Here is a 19,417-nt window from a genome sequence, read left to right on the forward strand (position 1 = left end):
ATGTTAATCTTTCGAAATAAAAGTTATCAATTGTTTGGGGAAAATTCTGTTTTAAGAGACAACTTCTTAGGCTTAACTCTATGCTGCTACTAGCAATTCTTGGAAAATGTTAAATTGAATAGAAATTTGTTGTGTTTTAACTGAACAACTATTTTATACAACCTGAATATAGTGTGGTCCCAGTTATCATTACCAGCAGAGTAGTGAGCATTTAAAGTTTCCTTCCTACAGCCTGTTCCATCAGATGAATAATTTTAGCATATATTCAATGCCAGGAGATATGAAAAGAAAACCATCTGACAATTAAATTACTGTATTCTAAAAAACTACAGACAACATTTCAAAGACACTAAAAGCATAACCAAATTTTGCACACAACTTAACTCAAATTTATTTAACATACCACATCAGTGATGTTTAGTATTTTCCTTGTCATTGCTTCTTTGTCATGGTGTGGAGTTGGAGTAAACCAGAGCTTCTGGAATGTCTCATTTACTAATTTCTGAAGGAAAAAAAATATTAGTAGAAATAAATAAACTTATGTTGCCATGCAGGTATTATTTCTAATACATCCATACAATAGATTTGTTGACGATGCATGCCATTTCATAAGGAATCATCAACCTAAGTGAGACTGTTGTAGGAAATGTTATCTGAGACAGACCCAGAGCTACTATTACAGGAGTTATAATGACCTCTAAGCAAGCTTCAGCAAAATGATCACTGGAAACTGATGCTACAGAAAATTCAGTTACCACCTTCCTGCATTAATTTGCATGCCTCAGGAAAACACAGTACCCTGAGAAGCTGACAACTGAACACAAGATTATGATTTCTACAGCAGAACTAGCAGCAATGGTAGGTTACTTTGGAGTTTTCAAAGCAGCTGTGACAAGGTGGAAAAGGGAAAGAAGCCAAGTCTCTATATCCAAACACAGGAAGTACATTCCCTTCCAATGTTTTAGGATGGAGGTAAAAATGGAACAGAATGAAAGTGAACAAAATTATTCCCAAATTACTAATAAGGCATATCGCTGTAAGAAGCTTTCCTCATTCACTGAAACATAAAAAACACATTGAAGATAATGCCTCATTTTTTCTGATGTTGCTAGAAAGGCAAGGGGAAGGACCAGACAGAACAAGGTCATCCTCCTTTCCCAGCAGCACCTTGGATCCAGCTGTTTATCTACTTCTTGGTTAACAGTCTTCTCAGAAAGCACTTGGCATTAACCTATCTCAAGTGGTAAAAATATATGCTGCAGCTTTAAAGTTTCAAATTTCAAATCCTACCGAAAATGTGATACAAAATTATTACAGGTGTGTTCTTAATTACCCAACAATTTTAAAATTATTTTGTCAAATCAAACAAAACCATCATTGTCAGGTTTATGATTTAACACATGATCTTTGTTTTGTGCCCTTCTGCATATACATTGCACAAAGTGTACAGTATGATCATGCAAGTAACATTTTAGGGGGAATAACTGATTCAATGAACATTCAGAATTAATGCAAGATTAGCACAGATGAATACTTTATAATTTTTATATGCAGAATTTACAAATCTGGCATATATTGACATCAAGTGTTTAATTTTGACTTAAAGTTTATTTTGTTTGCAGAAAGAAGTTTTATGTGTCAATTTTACCTGTTAGAAGTACCAGAGACAACACTTGCAAGAAGAAAAAAAATTTCTAGAAAGTAACTTCTAAAAATCTTTTGTCAGCAAGAACTTCAAGAAAATAGAAGACAGAACAGAAAGAAAAACAAGTCAGAGAGCATTTTAGAAAGCCAAGATATCTGCTCTCAAAAATTAAAAGTGAATGAAAGTCATAAATATTACAAAGGAGCAATCCAATACTTTTTTGATTTTTTGTCAAAATATAGAAACACTAAAATAAAAATAATTAAAATCCTGAAGGATATGTTTCATTCTACCTTAATGCCTTCTTCATCATTGACTCTCCGAATCATTTTCACACACATCTCTGTAATTTTGGGAAACGTCGGTTGTTCAATGCAGATATCCCTAAGTATCTTTATGACTCTTTTTCTGACGCTGATACCAGTATCCTGTGAAGAGAAAAGGATTACACTCTTGAAAACAAATGAGAAATATGAATTAATATTTGAAGATCACCCAATCTGACTTGCAAAATTTACTTAGAAAAGCCAGCTAAAATATTCTGGAGTGCACTGATACAAAAGGTCAGCAGTACCACTTTATTTGCAACAATTCTTAAGGTTCTGGATGAGTCCCCAGAATGCTGAAATGCTTCCTCCATTTATACCCTCCTACCTAACTGCTCATGATGTTGCAAATGTATAATTCCACTTCTTAATTCAAGAGTTGACAAGTAGATGTGATGATGCTTTAGTTACTTTGTTGGAACACACAAGATTATTTGTAGATCTGAACTGTAATAATTCAAGCCTTTGGATAAAGCTTATGGATAAGATACATGCAGCAGTCTTTTTCATTTTCCTAGGCTTTGTCTAAGGGGATGGATGAGGAGCTTCACTTCATATTACCTTATTCAAATCCTGTTGAATCTTAATGTCAGGATGAACTGCTTTATGCATGCTTATATGCACACAAAGCTACTTATCTTCAAAACCCTTCACGAACATGTTTTATGATGTAACTATAGCAAATAAGTAGTAATTGACTAAAAACCTCACGTGGATGCTAAGAGCTAGTTTTTTCTTACAGTTAAATTAACGTTGTATTTTACCTTAACACCCAAACAAAAAACAGTTTTTGTACAAAAATTCGAATAAGAACCCTTTTAAAACACTAAGAATAGTACAGAAAAGCAAAGTAGTTTTCTCTTTCTTTTCTTTTGGATTACAAATAGCATCTTTAGATTACTGTGTTGTAGATCTTTCCTCATCACCCACACTACTGAACTGCCCTCAATGACCCATATCTCAGACTTGACAGATGTGGTGAAATCCCTCATTTCACCTAATTTGTGCCTTAATAATGGAATCAAAAGGAATATGATCCCGGTTCTGATGCAGTACAACTTTCTATATGTATTTACCTTTGGATGTAACAAAGCCTCACTGGAAACAAGTGTTGCATTTTACAAGGCTGGTCTTAAAAGCATGATGCTCCTCATTAAAACAGTAAGATATAATTTACTCTTGGGATCATCATTCCATATTATTAAACACATAAACTCGGGTAAAAACAAATTTTCTAATGCCACTTATTTTATCATAAATATCACATGTCACCATACCAATATTCTTTCAATCAGCATGTCGTAATACTGCTCAGCAAGCTGAGGACGACAGAGCACAAATCGGCCAAGCAGCTCCACCGCTGCTTCGCGTACACTAGTGGAGTTATCCATTAACCGTCCATGAACACCTCGTTGCATATCCAGCTAAAAAGAACAAATGAAACATATTCAAAATAAGAAATGAAGATTTATTTTAAGCATGACAGAAGAATGTATGTGCATGATAGATATTTCCTTTTTTACCCTGGCTAGAATACTGGGGTCTACAGCAACAACCTCAGACAAACACTTCATGGCTTTTGTTCGAACAGCAATTGCATTTTCACCAAGTACACGCAGAATCTAATAAGAGAACAAAAAAAAGATTCAGTTGCTTTGGGAAAGTGCCAAACAACATTTGACAAGCAAGAATGCAGCAGAATAACGTGCAAACGACTTAACTAATATAAGAATATCTGTCTACTAAAAATTCAGTATATCTACTCAGACAGTAAAAAGGTGCATGCAAGTCATGTTCTGTGGCACTGATAACTGAGCATGGATATTTACTAGGATTTGCTACACCTCTAAGACTGGTCCAAACAGGATTTACACAGTCTGTATGTTCACTTTAAGTCCCTTTATTTCAAACTCTGCTTTTGTCATTCAGTTGCGGCTTTCACCATGGTTCTTTTAACAGGAGAGTTAGATTTGGGCACTATAATTTTAATAATGGGTCTGTATGCAGATCAATATAAGTAACACAACCTAAACTAACTGGAGTTCAAACATGTCACCATGCCAACACCTTAGCGCTCTTCTCCCAGAAAAAGCAAATAAACAACACTGGTCAAACAACAGCTTCCAAAGTGACAGTAACATGCATTGCAAGCAACTGACCAAGCTGGCTTTATTTTCAAAACAAATCAAGCTCAATTTCATGAGTTAATATTACCAAATAAGCATGCATCTTACTGAAACTGTGAAAATGATTTCAACATTTTGTAATCATCCTCTTACTGTGCGCATCTAATTGTAATGATTTTGCCATACACATACATGGACAAATAAAATAATGTAGGTACAATGTGACATATGAAACACATGCAAGAAAAAGAACATAATCACTTATGTCATCAATACAGAATATGAAAGCACATGGTGTCATCATGGCCAGTTAAATACCTGTGCTCAACAATGAACAGATATGGCACACTACAGCAAAAGTGTTTGGAATCAGAAACCAACTGTGTTTCACTATACCAAGACTTCCGGCACAGTTTACCTGTGTCAAATAAATATCGAAGCTCTGGGCAAACGGCCTCATAGAGGCCAAGTAGCGAACAATCAAACACGCATCTTCGTAGTCCACAGTATCAGAATTCATCCTGCAACAAATTCCATGTGTTAATTAGGACATGCTTATCAAAAATTATTTAAAACATCAAATGCATGGATAATAAAGAAATAACTGGTACTGAAACATACTTGAATATACTGAACTGAGATGGAGCAGTTTTAATGATGCTGCGAAGAAACTTTTTGCGACTTTCTGCTCTATGCATGATTTGTCCTGTGGTTTCAACATCTTTTGCATGATGAGTTCCTTCAGATGCATCCTCATCCTTCTGAGATTTAATTGCTTTTTCTGTCTCCATAGTTGTATCACGGAACCACTGAGCTACATAAAACTTCCGAGAAAACTGGAGAAATATAGCAGGATGCACAGAAAACAAAAACAACAGATACAGAAAAGGAAAAATAACAGATTTATAATGAGATTAAGTGAATCTAATGCATCAACAATATTTTGGAAAACACAATCAACAGTGTATGTTAGGGTGACAATTTAACTGAAGCACTAATATGCATAACTGAAAATCATTTTAGTCAGTACACATTATTGAAATTATTTTTATATACACTTGACAGCAGAAATCTGAAATTTACCACTAAGGATGCATCAGTTTCTGTGTTCTCATCCAGATAATCTAGCAAAGCCTTTTGCAGCTGTTGAATTTCATCTTCTCCTCCTGAAACCTGTCAGAAATAGAAAGATAGTTATAAAACAGATATTGCACAGTGGTAATTATCATCTGAAAATCTGCATGTCCACATATAAGCCACACTGAAATCAGTTGTTTTGGTAACTGCAGAACATTAACAATTTTTTAACCAATTACTTAGAAACTGCATAGAGACTGAAACAAATTAGACTGTGGCTCTAAAATCTAAAAAAGATTAAGAGCAGAATAAGACTGGGATTTAAAACAGGACAACTGATTTGATTGATTTTCATTCTATGATCTTGTGTGAAGACCCTCTGTCATGGAGGAAAAATGAAGGGCTGAAATCACACACAGCAGACTGACACAAGGTTTAACCTATAAAAGTCATCAGTAGCTGTCTCACAAATATTAAATATCGAAACAGTGAATTCTCAGGTGAACAAGGGATAAAAGGCAAAATAATAAAATAAGAAGAAATATTAAACACACAACAGTAAAAAGGTATGGAAAACATCAATGAAATAAAAAAAACTTATCTCTTTGCAAAAATATCTGGTATAACTGTTTTCAGGGATAAAGCATCCATACAGAAAAAGTGCAGGGAGAGTTCTCAATCTAGGAAAAAACTTAGAGAGGTTGTTCCCAAACACCTCTGAGCTCCAGCAGTAAAGAAGCATGCTCTCTGAGATCCAACTAAGTTTCTACCAGTCAAAAAGCTTGAGAATAAACAAACATTTAAAAAGAATGTCACCTGCTGTATAAAGCCTATCTGCAGAATAGGGTAACATTAATTTTCCTGTGAAGCACTTCTAAGATGCAAAAAAAGCACTAGATATGAAATACTCATCTGAAAACCAGTGCTGGAGACTATGTATCAGATTTGTAATATCAAAACTGTATGAATGTTAAAAACAGAATGTATTTTTTTCCAAGAGGCTATTTAAGAGGAAATACTTACATTTCCTGTATGTATGTAAGGTACATGGAGGACAGGGAGGTGATTCGAGACAGCCAGGTAAAGTCCTGCCTGACCAACCTAGTGGCCCTCTCTGACAGAGTGACTACATCAGTGGACAGGGGAAGAGCTATGGATGTCATCTATCTGGACTTCTGTAAAAGACCTTTGACACAGTCCCCCACAACATCCTTCTCTCTAAACTGGAGAGATATGGATTTGATGGATGGACTGTTTGGTGGATAAGGAGTTGGTTGGATGGTTGCATACAGAGAGTACTGGTCAACAGCTCAATGTCTGGATGGAGATCAGTGATGAGTGGTGTCCCTTAGGTGTCCATACTGGGACCAGTACTGTTTAATATCTTCATCAATGAGATAGATAGTTGGATCGAGTCCACCCTCAGCAAATTTGCAGATGAACACTAAGCTGAGTGGTGCAGTTGACATGTCTGAGGGATGGGATGCCATTCAGAGGAACCTGGACAAGCTCAAGAAGTGGGCTCATGTGAACCTCATGAGGTTCAACAAGGCCAAGTGCCAAGGGCAGTCCCTGGTTTCAATACAGGCTGGGGGATGAAGGGATTGAGAGCAGCCCTGTGGAGAAGGACTGGTGATGAAAAACTGGACATGAACTGGCAAGGTGTGCTTGCAGCCCAGAAAGCCCACCATATCCTGGGCTGCATCAAAAGAAGTGTGGCCATGATTCTGCCCCTCTACTCTGCTCTTGTGAGACCCCTCCCTGGAGTACTGCACCCAGCTCTGGAGTCCTCAGCACAGGAAAGACATGGACCTGTTGGAGCGGGTCCAGAGGAGGGCCACAAAAATGATCAGAGGGGTGGAATACCTCTCCTATGAGGACAGGCTGAGACAGTTGGGGTTGTTCAGCCTGGAGAAGAGAAGGCTCTAGGGAGACCTTATTGTGGCCTTTCAGTACTTAAAGGGGGCTTATAAGAAATACTGGGACAGACTTTTTAATAGGGTCTGCAGTGATAGGACAAGGGGTAATGGTTTTAAACTGAAAGAGGGCAGATTTAGATTAGATATAAGGAAGAAAGTTTTTACAATGAGGGGTGGTGAAAGACAGGAACAGGTTGCCCAGAGAGGTGGTAGATGCCCCATCCCTGGAAACATTCAAGGACAGGTTAGATGGGGCTCTGAGCAACGTGATCTAGTTGAAGACATCCCTGCTCATTGCAGGGGGGGGTGGACAAAATGACTTTTAAAGGTCCCTTCCAACCCAAACTATTCTATGATTCTGTGTATATTCTGATCTCTTAAATAGTTCTAGCCTATGCAAATTGAAAAATGATCTCGTATATGACCATGAGACAATGTACTTCTTCCCATATACAGGTTATGGTGAATAAATCAGTATCAATGAACTTGTGCCTGAGTCGGAAACTAACTTTCTCAACATCTAAAAAACAGCATAAAAGCAAACTCATGAACTAACTTCCTCAACATCTACAAGACAGCATAAAACTAAACCATAAACCACCCTTTTTTCCTTAGTATTATACCGAAATATACAGGTCCTTGCAGTTGCAGATGTTACAGCAGACAAAAGGGTTTATATTTATTCAAAGTGAAGGGGTTCAAGAGTTCAAAACATGTCTACAATGCACATAATACTAATATAGGTTTATATATATATTTGGCACCCTAATATCTGTTCAGACTGTGATTCAAAATCCCAGCCTTCAACCAATGTTAAATTCTGTGGATAACTAGCTGAATAAAAGAGTTGCTTGATGAACCTTAACTGCCTACCTATTTTCAAACAAAAAATCCAGAACAAACAAAGAGAAATGTGAAGCCCACAACAAATCATGTTCAATATTCATAATAAAAGTAGATGAATAATTTCTGGCTTAAAATTCTTCAGCTACAAAACATTTTTCTTCTTTAGCAATAAAACTCATAACTTACAACCATTTTTACTTCTGTATGAACAGCACAGATTGAGAATCTTGTCACAAATACAGCACATAATATAGCTTGCAAACATCAGCAAGTGGAGAAAGGTACAGTTACAAGCCCAGAACATCAGTGTATCTAGAAAAGCATGCACATGTGTTCAAATCAACTTGAAAATCTATGACAGATTTCTATGAAAAAAATCTACTGTTTAAAAATGTCAAACCAGAACAGATTTTCTCCTATATCTAATCCTATGGATCATAAGTCCAAACCAGAGAGTTATAAGCATTCATCAGTCATTGGGGAATATCCTGGTAATGATATCAGAGCATAGAAGGAAATATCCGGAGTCTAAGTATTCAATTCAGCAGGAAAGAAAAATCTGTAGAGGTACAAGTTCATTTCTGAATGGAAATAACAACTTCAGTTTCTGATGATGACAGCCAAGTATGTCTACCAATTGATCATCTTATTTTCTTGCTGTTTGTGATGCTTAGCTGTCACGTACACATTTCCAAGTATTTATTTGTTCTTATGTTACAAATAATTTATAAACAACACACTGTCTACCCTGACTGGGTAGTGTATAGTACACACCTTCCACAATGCACAGATGGTACTGTCTACCATCACTGATGTTAAGCTTCCTGTGTAACTGAAAAAAATGCTGTTAGCACTCAACTGCCCCCAGCAATTTTATTTTCTGCAGACGCCCATACTTAGTTACTGCCTGATCCTGTAAAAACCCCCAAAGAAACAGAAAAATTCAGGTCACCGCACAGGTATTTATCTTTTTGGAATATCTTTCAATACTATTATAACTTCTGGAAATAAGGAAAGAGAAAAGGATTCTTCGAAAGTATGTCCCTACAAAGTCTAATGTAGAGTTGTCAGAATTGCTGCCAACACATCAGTGTTATAAGCCCTTAGAAAATAGAAGTATAAATTATATTAAGCCATGGACATGAAGATTTGACACTGTATATTGTAGAACATTCTAATCGACAAAAGTTATGGGAATTACCAGCCTCATAAAGGAGTATTTGAATGCCTGTAAAGTGCATAAGTTTTTCCTTCAACATAAATCTGTAACATTCATTATAAACTACATGTAATAGATCTGTAGTCTTTTCAGGTAACTGAAAGGGAAGTGAACTTCATATGAGTACTCAACTTTAGATCATACTGAGAACAGTTAGCAGTTCAGAAAGAAATGTATAGAGTCCATCAGAAATGTGCAAGTCCACGTTTTAAAAGAACATGTAAGATCTGAAATTTTCTTATCATACTATGTACTGTATAGAGCCCAAATGCATACATTGCTTTGATAATTGAGCAGCATTAGCAGAAATGCAAATATGCACCCCCTAATGAAAGGTATATGCACATCCAGCATAAAAAAAAAAAAAAAAGACCAATACCAGTTACATCACATAAAAACTAACCTTACAGGCCTAGTAGTTTAACTTTCTAAAGCCTGTATATGAGTGCCAGAAGCTGAGTTACCACTTCGCAATAGCAAATGCACATACATACATATTTGTAAGGCCTCTTAAGCAGAATCCAACTGTTGCTCCACTATTTCCTCTGTATTGTCACAAGAAAACTGGCTTAACCGCTGTAATTAACCACTTCATATGATTACTACAGAGATGGTGCAAGAAAGACATGAGCTAACAAATGTGACACTTATAAATTGAGTAGATTTGATTCAGAAATCTGGTTCTCCAAAATGCCAGTTTTTAAAACATCTTTAAAATTTTCAAGTATTTGAATAGATACATCTCAATCCATCTGGCACAGGATCTTTCACACACCTGTTTAAGGATTCTGGCTATAGATCCTTGATCCATTTTGCTAGTGACTGCATCTTTTCTCAGTCTTGCAGCTACAGTTCCAAGATAGTCAAGTGATGCAACTCTTAATGCCATTTCTGTAGATTTGTTACTGAACTGGTGAACCTAAGAAAAACAGAATAAACTGTTAAAAACAAATATTTATTTATGCAACTGACATTCTTCTCACAAGAGATTGCTCAACCTTATTGAAAACTCCACCTAACTTCCATGCGACATAAAATTATGTAATTTACTATTATCTCTCAGATACAGTACTTACTTATATTAATGTTTCTTCCTTTATTGGGTCTCTTTGTCTCTCTACAGAGTTTTTTAGAGTATGTGTTTTCATAAAATAAACCAGACGACGAGTACAGCAGATATCCTTTGCAATAGCATAGATCTTAGGCACCATAATGCAACTTCCTCATTATTCACACAAGTATAAAGAAAGCTACAGTTTACCAGGAGCAGGACCATAAAGTATTTTTCCAAGAAACAGCTCAAATTACTGTATTAATTACATTGTAGTACTGAAGAACAACTCTCAAAAAACATGTAAACAAAAATATTCACATTCTGTAAAATATCATAAGTAAATGCTATTATTGGTAAAAACCCACTTAATTATTTTCAGGTTCTGCGCTAAAGGAATAGTGCAGAGAAGATATTTAACATGAATAATTAAAGCTATTAGTCTGACTTCACTCCACATTAGTATCTACACTTACTAGATGCTATACGATGGCATTTTTTCATGTTGAAAATGTCATGGAATAGTGGAAGTGGACTTCTATGAGAAACTGTATACATATCACCTTTAACAAGTTCTATATCAATGATCCTTTACACCAAATTTTATTATCTATGTATTGCATAGTAGTGATACACAAGAAAATTCTTTAATGCTGCATGTGTATCAACAATCAGAAACCATTCCTGTAGCAATTTCAGCTGAAATAAAAAAGTCTTCATTGTAATACAATATAAATTAATATAATAGTTAAGAATGCCTTACCAATAGCCTTCCTAATAAGCTAAGTAGCAATTCAGCAGCTGGCCATTCTGGTTTATTGACTGTGGAAAGAAGATCTTGAATGAAGTTCTCAAACAGTGGCCTGTAATCTTCTTCCCCTTGTTTACTGCCACACCTGTTTAAAAGAAAATGCATTTTGTAAGCAAATTTAAGAGCCGTTAAAGCTTTTCTTCTGAAACAAAGAGAAGTAACCCTATGTTTAATCAGAAAAACAGTTTCATGCAATTGTAAAAAAAGTATCTGAAATACTAGCAAATTATCCATTTATGGAGAAATAGTTTAAACATTTATCACTCCAAGTTGCACTGCAAGTAAAGCAGCTAATCCAAGATAGAAGAATTTTGATCCTGTAATTTTTTATTTATTGCTTTGAGTTAAAAGTCTGCATTAACTGGGATGGACAAAGTAGGTAAAATTGTAAAGCTCAAGCTGGAGTGGGGTATTTAGAAGGTGTTGTGTCTGTATTCCTCAAGCTTTGTCTGATTCATCTGACAGCGATAAGACATCTCAGTATTATGCCCCACAAAGGTTAAAATCTGAATGTAAAAAAATCAAAAGATAAAATACCTGATAGTGTTTCACTTATATGTGGCATCCCTAACTTTAATGATAACGGAAGTATGCAGAGAGATTGCTAGATGGCTATTAAATAGCCTTTCGGCTTAAGAGTAGAAATTAACATGATAAAAGCCTCAGGATTTATTCTTAGAAAACCTTTTGCTATTCAGGTATACTAGGGGGTTTTTTTTCCCCTTTTGAGCTATTGACATTTCTAACTTTACCTAAATGAAAGTAATTTATAGGTTTTTTGTATCTTTGTCATTCTGATGACTAAATGAACATGGTTTCACTGCTTAAATATTTACTCAGCCTTCTCTTCCAGGCTTCAGATGAGTAACAGACCACTAATACAAGGATGCTACATGAACCATCAGATTCTTAAATATAAAAAGACCTCTGCAGATTTTGCTTTCCGTAAGAAATTTCGTCCAGATGGGTAGCTCTCTTAGGGATCTATAAAGATCTAAATACTTTATGAGTAGGTATTTAGCACTGAGAAATGGTTAGGTTTGTCTTAAAGTATGACAGACTTTATTTGGAATTGGTTTCATCAATATGCTAAAGAATACAACAGTACTCACTTCTTAAGGAAAATTGAAAGGAAATTTTGGGCTGTTCTCATAGCTGTTTCATATGAGTTAGTAATAAGCACATCTTGATCCACCTAAAAATAGCAAGATATATTTATTATTTTAGCATACACAGAAATATGATTTCCAGATCAGCATTTCTCATGCATCAAATAATTACAGCAGACATAAAATTACAGTGTTTGGTTACTAGAGCACCATAATAAAATATTATACCTAGAAACACACAAAGTCATTTCTGCACAAAAAAAATATCATGGCTTTTAAAAAATATCTTACTTTCTTGTTTGATTCCTCCTCTGAATTTGAATCTTTTTCTGCTGATGGTAAGTGCACCACGCACTGAATAAGCTGTAGAACCAGTGCCGTTACCATCTGAATATACATAGGCTCTCCATCAGTGTCACTGCTGTTTAACCTGTTAATAAGAAAAGACAGCATTAACACTAAAATGAAACAAAAAAGACAAAACAAACCAAAAAGTTTTGGTCCTAAATAATATCTTTCTAAAATTATTACCACAGCTAGAAATCTGTGTTCTAGACATTTATCTAGTTATTTGCTTCTCTTTTATGCTGTCTAAGATTTGGTCTAACAAAACCAGTAAATATTATTCTCAGGCAGAAGAAATGAATTGAAGCAGCCCACAGATGGTTATCAGAGTATCTGTGAAGTTCAGCAGCCAAAATATCTACAGTAATATTTAATAAATCAAACACCTACATGCTAAGGCACTTACTATATAGGCTTGTTGCCCTAATAATTTATTACTTATATATTATTTCATGTATGTGAAATACGCAGGATTTTTAACCAGAAAATAGTGACCATGACCTAGACTGACTTCTACAGGAGTTACACCTATGGCAATCTGAGATAGTATAAGAGACAGGAACTTCAGCATGCAAGTGTCTTTAACTGTGTCTTAAGTGTGTCTTTAAGTTAGTAAGACCCATATGAATACACTCCACATTTCTCTCATGATATAACCTGAGAACTAGTATGGTCTTTACTACCCATACATACATCAACACCGTCTGTTGCTACCCTTAACAATATGAAAAGGTGATAATCGCCAACGTCACTCCCCCCAGATTATCAAAATATGAACTCGGCACAAAACAGATTGTATTCATTTTCTTTATGAAGTTATCTTTGACTACTTTTAGAGAGAAAAACTTTTCATATCAGATTTTGTGTAAGCTGTACCCTTCCTGACTGTAGCCACAGTTAGAGAACGCCCTTTAACAGAGCAGAGTTAGGACTTGTACAGATAAATGGTGCAGTCATTGTGGTCTTCAGATAATGACTTCCTTCTGGTACAGGTCCTAATTCAAAGAGCCTGTCTATCATTTATGCTCCTATTCCTACCACCTTCCTATTTGCTAGATCTCTCTGATGTCTATAACCAGAACAATAGGAAATACTAGGAGCAAACACTTATGTTAACATTAGGGTCGCTGAATTAAATTTCAAAGTTTCAGTGTATTTCTTTTCCTGGATACATCCTGTTCATCCACCCTGGATCAGACAAAATATTTAATTAACAATTTATCTGTCTCGGGGCAAGATGTATGCAATCAAGGAACAAAATCAACACCAAAACCAAATGGTTTAGAATCATATAAAGTGTGCCAACCTCAATGTTAAACAAAATCCAGTTCAGGTCAGATTCTTTCTCAGATTGAACCTGAACTTATACTATTATTCTGAAGATGCACTGAAATCCAGCTGAAGTGCTTAAAAGACAGTTAAAGTGAACAGAGTAGTTCCTAAATGAAACTCATTCAAAGAGATATTAAATTGATTTCCTTCATGGAAAGAGTGCACTGAGTGTGTATTCGAAGAAATTCAACCAGAGTTTTCCTATTAAGCCTTAGCAATGAAGAAATATGTAACTCCATACAAACAGAACCGATGAATTTTCCAACAAAACCATTCTGAATGCACACTAAAATTACACTCATTTACATCCTTAGTGAGACATATAAGATATTTCAATTATTTCTGTAAGCAGGCAGAAATATGATGGCATAAGGAACAGTGATTACTGCAAGACATTTGTCAGGCAATTCTGCTCTCACTGTTTTGAAATATCAACCTCTAATAAAGTGCAACTTGCGGAGTTGCAGATTTTTAAAGAAGTAGTTAATACTGAAGCCTAAAATCCTACGTCTACAAACCTGTAAATGCTACTGTCTGCAAGTTATTAATCTACGCCAGAAATTACCTGAAGTTTCTCAAACTCCTCTTGCTAGTTGGTAGTCTCGCAAGGGAAGTGAAAATTTCTTCTAGTATTAACTGTCTATGTTTTTCATACCTGGAGAACACCTATTTAACAGTTACAGGATTGTTAGAAAATTATTCATTGTTACATAAAATATCGGTTGTTAAATATATTGCTAAAAATTATATATAGATACATACACTTTACATGATGCTTAAATAAATTATAATTCATGCATACCTTGTTTTTAATGCATTACTTTGTTTTTTTCAAGGCAAGCATTTCTTTATAAAATTTATAAAATCTTTTTCAAATACACAGCTTTTTAAAAATCTTCAAGTAACATAAATGTGTAATAGCTCTTAAAAATATCTTATGTTTTAAAAAATTTTGTCAATTGTAGAATACAATGTATAGGAGAGTCAAACAGTGAAATACTAAGCTTTCAGGCTCCAGAGCAGGGCAAAACTCTGTGGGAACATAAATTACGTGAACATGCATATGGCTGTGGAGCACATTTGAGAAACCAGTTTTACTTCATATCCTAAGCTTTAAGGTTTGCCTGACATGACATACTCTTTCAATTTACAGGGTCAGGATTGTAGAATTTGCCTCTCTTTAGGCAGAATACTGAGTATATCATGCTCACAAAGATGGAAAACTTCCACTTGAACAAGCACATCTGTGTTGTGCTGCATTTTTCCTGAAATAATACTTTATCTGCCCCATGAATTTTTCACACAGCCATCTCTGCTGAGAAAAAGGATTTATTCTATTACATGAAAGTATCCTACTAGTTCTATATACCTTATTCCATAGCATGTATTAAAATCTTAACATGGGAAATAAGGAAAACCACATTGCTAATACTTCTTAAGACAAGAAAGGACAGGCAAGAGGAAGGGGTTTGTGTTTAAACCTTAAATGACATAACCAAAATTAAGAAGTTCCTTGCTTAAGTAGGGTATTTCTTCCTATAGGGTAGTCTGCAAATAGGGCAGCTCAGGTAGTTTTTATACTGTTTCTAGATTATGACACCAAACTGTAAAAAAATGCAAGAATAAAATTAGTTCTAAACTCAGTTCTCTACCAGAGAGAAAATACAGCCTATGTAAGTGCCCTAACAACTCTCAGAAGTACAGGAACATGAAACTGCAAATTAAAAAGTACTTACTGCAGTCACTAATTTGATGGCACATAACTGTAGTTCACTGACATTTTCTACAAAGAAAGGTGTTATTCCCATGGATGATACCTATCAATGGAAAGAAATTACTGTAAGTATATTTGACTAACAAACTGATACTTACACAGTTTCACAAGTAGGTTTTCATTCAGCAGGTAAGATATTCAACAAGACGTATTACTTCTTTTTATTTGCAAATAAAGTTATAAAAGGATATTAGAGAACAAGTCCTGTCAGGAGCAGCTGAGGGAGCTGGGGCTGTTTAGTCTGGAGAAAAGGAGGCTGAGGGGAGACCTTATCGCTCCCTACAACTACCTGAAAGGAGGCTGTAGCAAGGTGGATGTCGGTCTCTTCTCCAAAGTAAGAAGTGATAGGATGAGAAGAAACAGCCTCAAGTTGCGCCAGGGGAGACTTAAGATTGGATATTAAGAAAAGTTTCTTCACTAAAAGGGATGTCAAGCATTGGAACAGGCTGCCCAGGGAAATGGTAGAGTCACCATCCATGGAGGCATTTAAGAGACATGTAGGCACTCAGGGACATGGTTTAGTGGTGGACTTGGCAGTGTTAGGTTTATGGTTGGACTCAATGACCTTAAGGGCCTTTTCCAATCCAAATGATACTATGATATCAAATAGAGTTTGAATACAATCAGGTTAAACTCTTCTTAAGTGTACAAGAAAAGGCATTAAAGATTTGAACATTAAATGCTCTTCTCCAGCAGACTACCTACAACACAACAAACTAGTCACTCTGATGTTAATAATTTAAAAGTTTGTATTGATTTCATACTTCATGTCACTGAGACAATCATACTTTACATTCTCTCTGGGAAAAAAAACCCCAAACATTCTTAGACAGAAATTCTTCTGATAAAACTTACCTGAAGAATAGTTGTATCAGTAAGAAGCTGTATCTCTAGCAACTCTGACAAGCTGCTGACAATGTCACAGACTTTGTTATACAACATCACTATAACTCTTTGCTTGTGGGTGGAACACTTGGCACGTTTTGCTTTTGAACTTAAAACACATCCTAGAAAAATAAAAAATACCTTCATTAATTTTTTCAATGTTTCACATCAAATCTTGGAAAGATGATCTTCTCAAAAAAGTATCCCCCAAACAACTGCATGACTACAGCGAAGTAAAAGCAATTGTTTACAGAAGAAAAACTATTTAGTAGCATCAGCTGTAAAGCAAGAATTTAACATCATATTAATTTTTCATAATTGCTCTAAATTCTGGATCCAAGATTTTTAAAAAGATTCTTGAACCTGGACATCCGCATCTAAAGGTATGCATGTGACAACAAAATGCTAAATACTAAATACTTTTCACTGAAATAAATCATTATATACACAGAGATTAGGGCTATAAAATGACTTATTCATACATAAAATAACTATACACAGAAGCTGAACTTCAGACAAACTTCTAAATACTTTAGTCTAAATACTTTGGTTACATTGACATTATTGCAGTAAACCAAGATTTTGTATGACTAAGTTATTCAGAGGACACATTTCATTCATTGTTTTTTTCCTCTACATTTCGTCATCCTCAAACTAACACAAAGCATTAATTCAGGGTGCTGTATGTGATACGGAAGAACTATCAGTGCAAGAGTTGCATATAAAAATCTTATTCTAGAAAGACCTAGCACTTGCATCATCACACATTAGATTGTGTTTTGGTATTTTTTAATGTGGAAAGGTTTTTAAAAATTTCTTAGTATACTAACCACCATGAGGATCCACTCTATACACAGGATCATACTGAGGATAGAGAGTGTTCTGCAAATGAAATTTTGTGTATTGAATAACTCTTTCTATTACGTCCTCAATATATACAGCTTTAGGCATATTTGGTGATGTCATAATATTGATAGCAGTAAGACAAGCATCAGCAGATTTTGTCACTCTTTCCATAATAAGATCTCTCCATAATCTCTCCTCATCCTCAGTGTCATTGTTCTGTAACAGGCAAGAAAAACAGGATAGTGTGAACAAGAAGTCAAATTTTTATCCTTACCAAGTAAAATATAACATTACCCTAATATACTTAAATAAACGCATTTATAAAATGTATTTCCTTTTTGATATAAAAATAGTCTGTTTTAGAAATCAGCTGATATTTGTTTTGCTAGCAACACGTTGGTAGTATGTCTCCCTAAGTTACAAGTCTTCGAAGTTTCACTCTATTATTCTGCTAGAACACAAAGAAGCTTTCTGTGCATTGGGAAGCACTATGAGGGAAGATTGCCACGTACTTTACTTAAGACTGATGTACGTTAAGCAAAATCTAAACTCATTCATCTAGTGTTTTCTTCAGTGGCCTATGCACACCAGTTGCTGTTTTGATCAGCCTAATTTCTACCACTAGAGGGAATTCTTACACAAAAAGACTATTACAAATCACACGAAACTCGTAAGTATGTGACTGCTTCATAGACCAACCCATCTGTTACCAATGGGTTTAAAACATGCGTTATCAAATATGTCCATTTAGATTTAGCACATACAGCATCTCTGTATGCCTGTGTGTGTACAAGTTGCAAAACCAAACATACATGAGGTTAATGATGACTACCCAGCACTACTTAAATATTGTAATAACATTATTTATAGCAAAATTGGGTAGAATGTTTTATAGCTCCTCTGGTACAAATACAGCCTACAGAGAAAAAGAATCTTGCCTGCCTGTATGACATCATAGTTCAATACTGTTGGCTTTCCTTGTAAAAATAAGGGGTTGGTGAAACCATATCAACATTCTGCCTTTAGGGTAAGAGAATCTAAAAGGGTATCACAGTGATATATGTATTTGTAAAATCAACAGAAATTTGCAAATTAGGAGATCCCTGTATATTTCTTGCCTAGAATGACTTTAAGTAATTTGTTCCTGACACAAAGGAGGCTTAAAAAAACCCCAAATAGTTTTAAATATTTTCTTTTCTCTTTTTTTTTTTTTCCCCTCATTAATCTTGGAAATAATATGCAAGTGCACTCTGCCTCTGAAAACACCCTGACATGAAGGTATGATATCTTCACTGCACAGTAAAAGAAGTAAGCTTGCTCCTTGGCAGAGGCTTTCTTTGCCATAATGATTTGAATCACATTCAATAGGTTTTAAGAAAAATCTAAAACTTGTTTGGCTAAAGATCGGTACTTTTTTTAATTGAAGCTTAGCCTCTGAACTGCAATAATTGGACAATTTCACTAACTGCTTAATAATCTGAGTTTTACTACAAAAAGCTAAAAGAAAAGTATCACTTTGAAAGCATTAGTATAGATTTAATCACAGTGAAGTAGAGCTGATAAACCAGCACCTTCTTTTCACTTACTTTTCATATTGCTGAAGACATTCAGAACCATACACTGAAACTCTGAAACCCCTACAAACTACCTAGATGAAAGTATTTAGGCACAAATAATGTGTCTCTGGTTTTCATCTGCAAGTTCAAATTCTTCCTTTCCAATATAAATAATTACTCTCTATTTCTGCAGACCAAGGTGGGTTTTTTTCCATAAAACTCAGTAACTCCATTCTTGCTAGAATACTGTTTTGACTAGAAAGTGTAGAAATAAAGTAATATATGAAATGTGAAATATCACTTATAAAAACTCCAAATCCCCATGTAGTTTTAGGAATATCAGGGAAAAAAACCTGAAATGTTAAACTTCCTGTTCATTTTGTTTATGTTGACAACTTTAACTTTGCAGCATAAGAACAGACCTAAACAAAGTGCTTCCTCTTTTCTTAATGCTCAGGAGAAGAATATGCTTTACGTGAAAGCTATAGTACTACTTTCATTGTGTAAAGAATGTTTTACGGACATGTAGCGAAGTAGCAAAGAAATGTCC

The 19,417-nt window shown here is 35.1% G+C and overlaps 1 protein-coding gene across 7 annotated transcripts in view; it reads right to left on the minus strand.

Moving 5' to 3' along the window:
• The window catches only part of NIPBL (NIPBL cohesin loading factor), a 177,816-nt gene that overhangs the window by 19,744 nt on the left and 138,655 nt on the right, over positions 1-19,417 (minus strand). For all 7 annotated transcript variants that reach the window (XR_007505028.1, XM_049794610.1, XM_049794613.1 and 4 more), the window contains 15 exons: positions 17,296-17,527; positions 16,436-16,587; positions 15,543-15,623; positions 14,372-14,472; positions 12,421-12,559; positions 12,133-12,215; positions 10,973-11,105; positions 9,934-10,077; positions 5,181-5,270; positions 4,719-4,933; positions 4,516-4,618; positions 3,495-3,593; positions 3,249-3,395; positions 1,939-2,073; positions 404-502 (listed from right to left, as the gene is read on the minus strand). Coding sequence is in view for 6 of the 7 variants with exons in the window: in XM_049794610.1 (XP_049650567.1) it covers positions 404-502; positions 1,939-2,073; positions 3,249-3,395; positions 3,495-3,593; positions 4,516-4,618; positions 4,719-4,933; positions 5,181-5,270; positions 9,934-10,077; positions 10,973-11,105; positions 12,133-12,215; positions 12,421-12,559; positions 14,372-14,472; positions 15,543-15,623; positions 16,436-16,587; positions 17,296-17,527 (1,953 nt within the window). In the remaining variant the exon portion in view is untranslated. The remainder of the gene's footprint in view (positions 1-403; positions 503-1,938; positions 2,074-3,248; positions 3,396-3,494; positions 3,594-4,515; positions 4,619-4,718; positions 4,934-5,180; positions 5,271-9,933; positions 10,078-10,972; positions 11,106-12,132; positions 12,216-12,420; positions 12,560-14,371; positions 14,473-15,542; positions 15,624-16,435; positions 16,588-17,295; positions 17,528-19,417) is intronic.

This window comes from Accipiter gentilis, chromosome Z (assembly GCF_929443795.1).
Source record: "Accipiter gentilis chromosome Z, bAccGen1.1, whole genome shotgun sequence".
Taxonomy (NCBI): Eukaryota; Metazoa; Chordata; class Aves; order Accipitriformes; family Accipitridae; genus Astur; species Astur gentilis.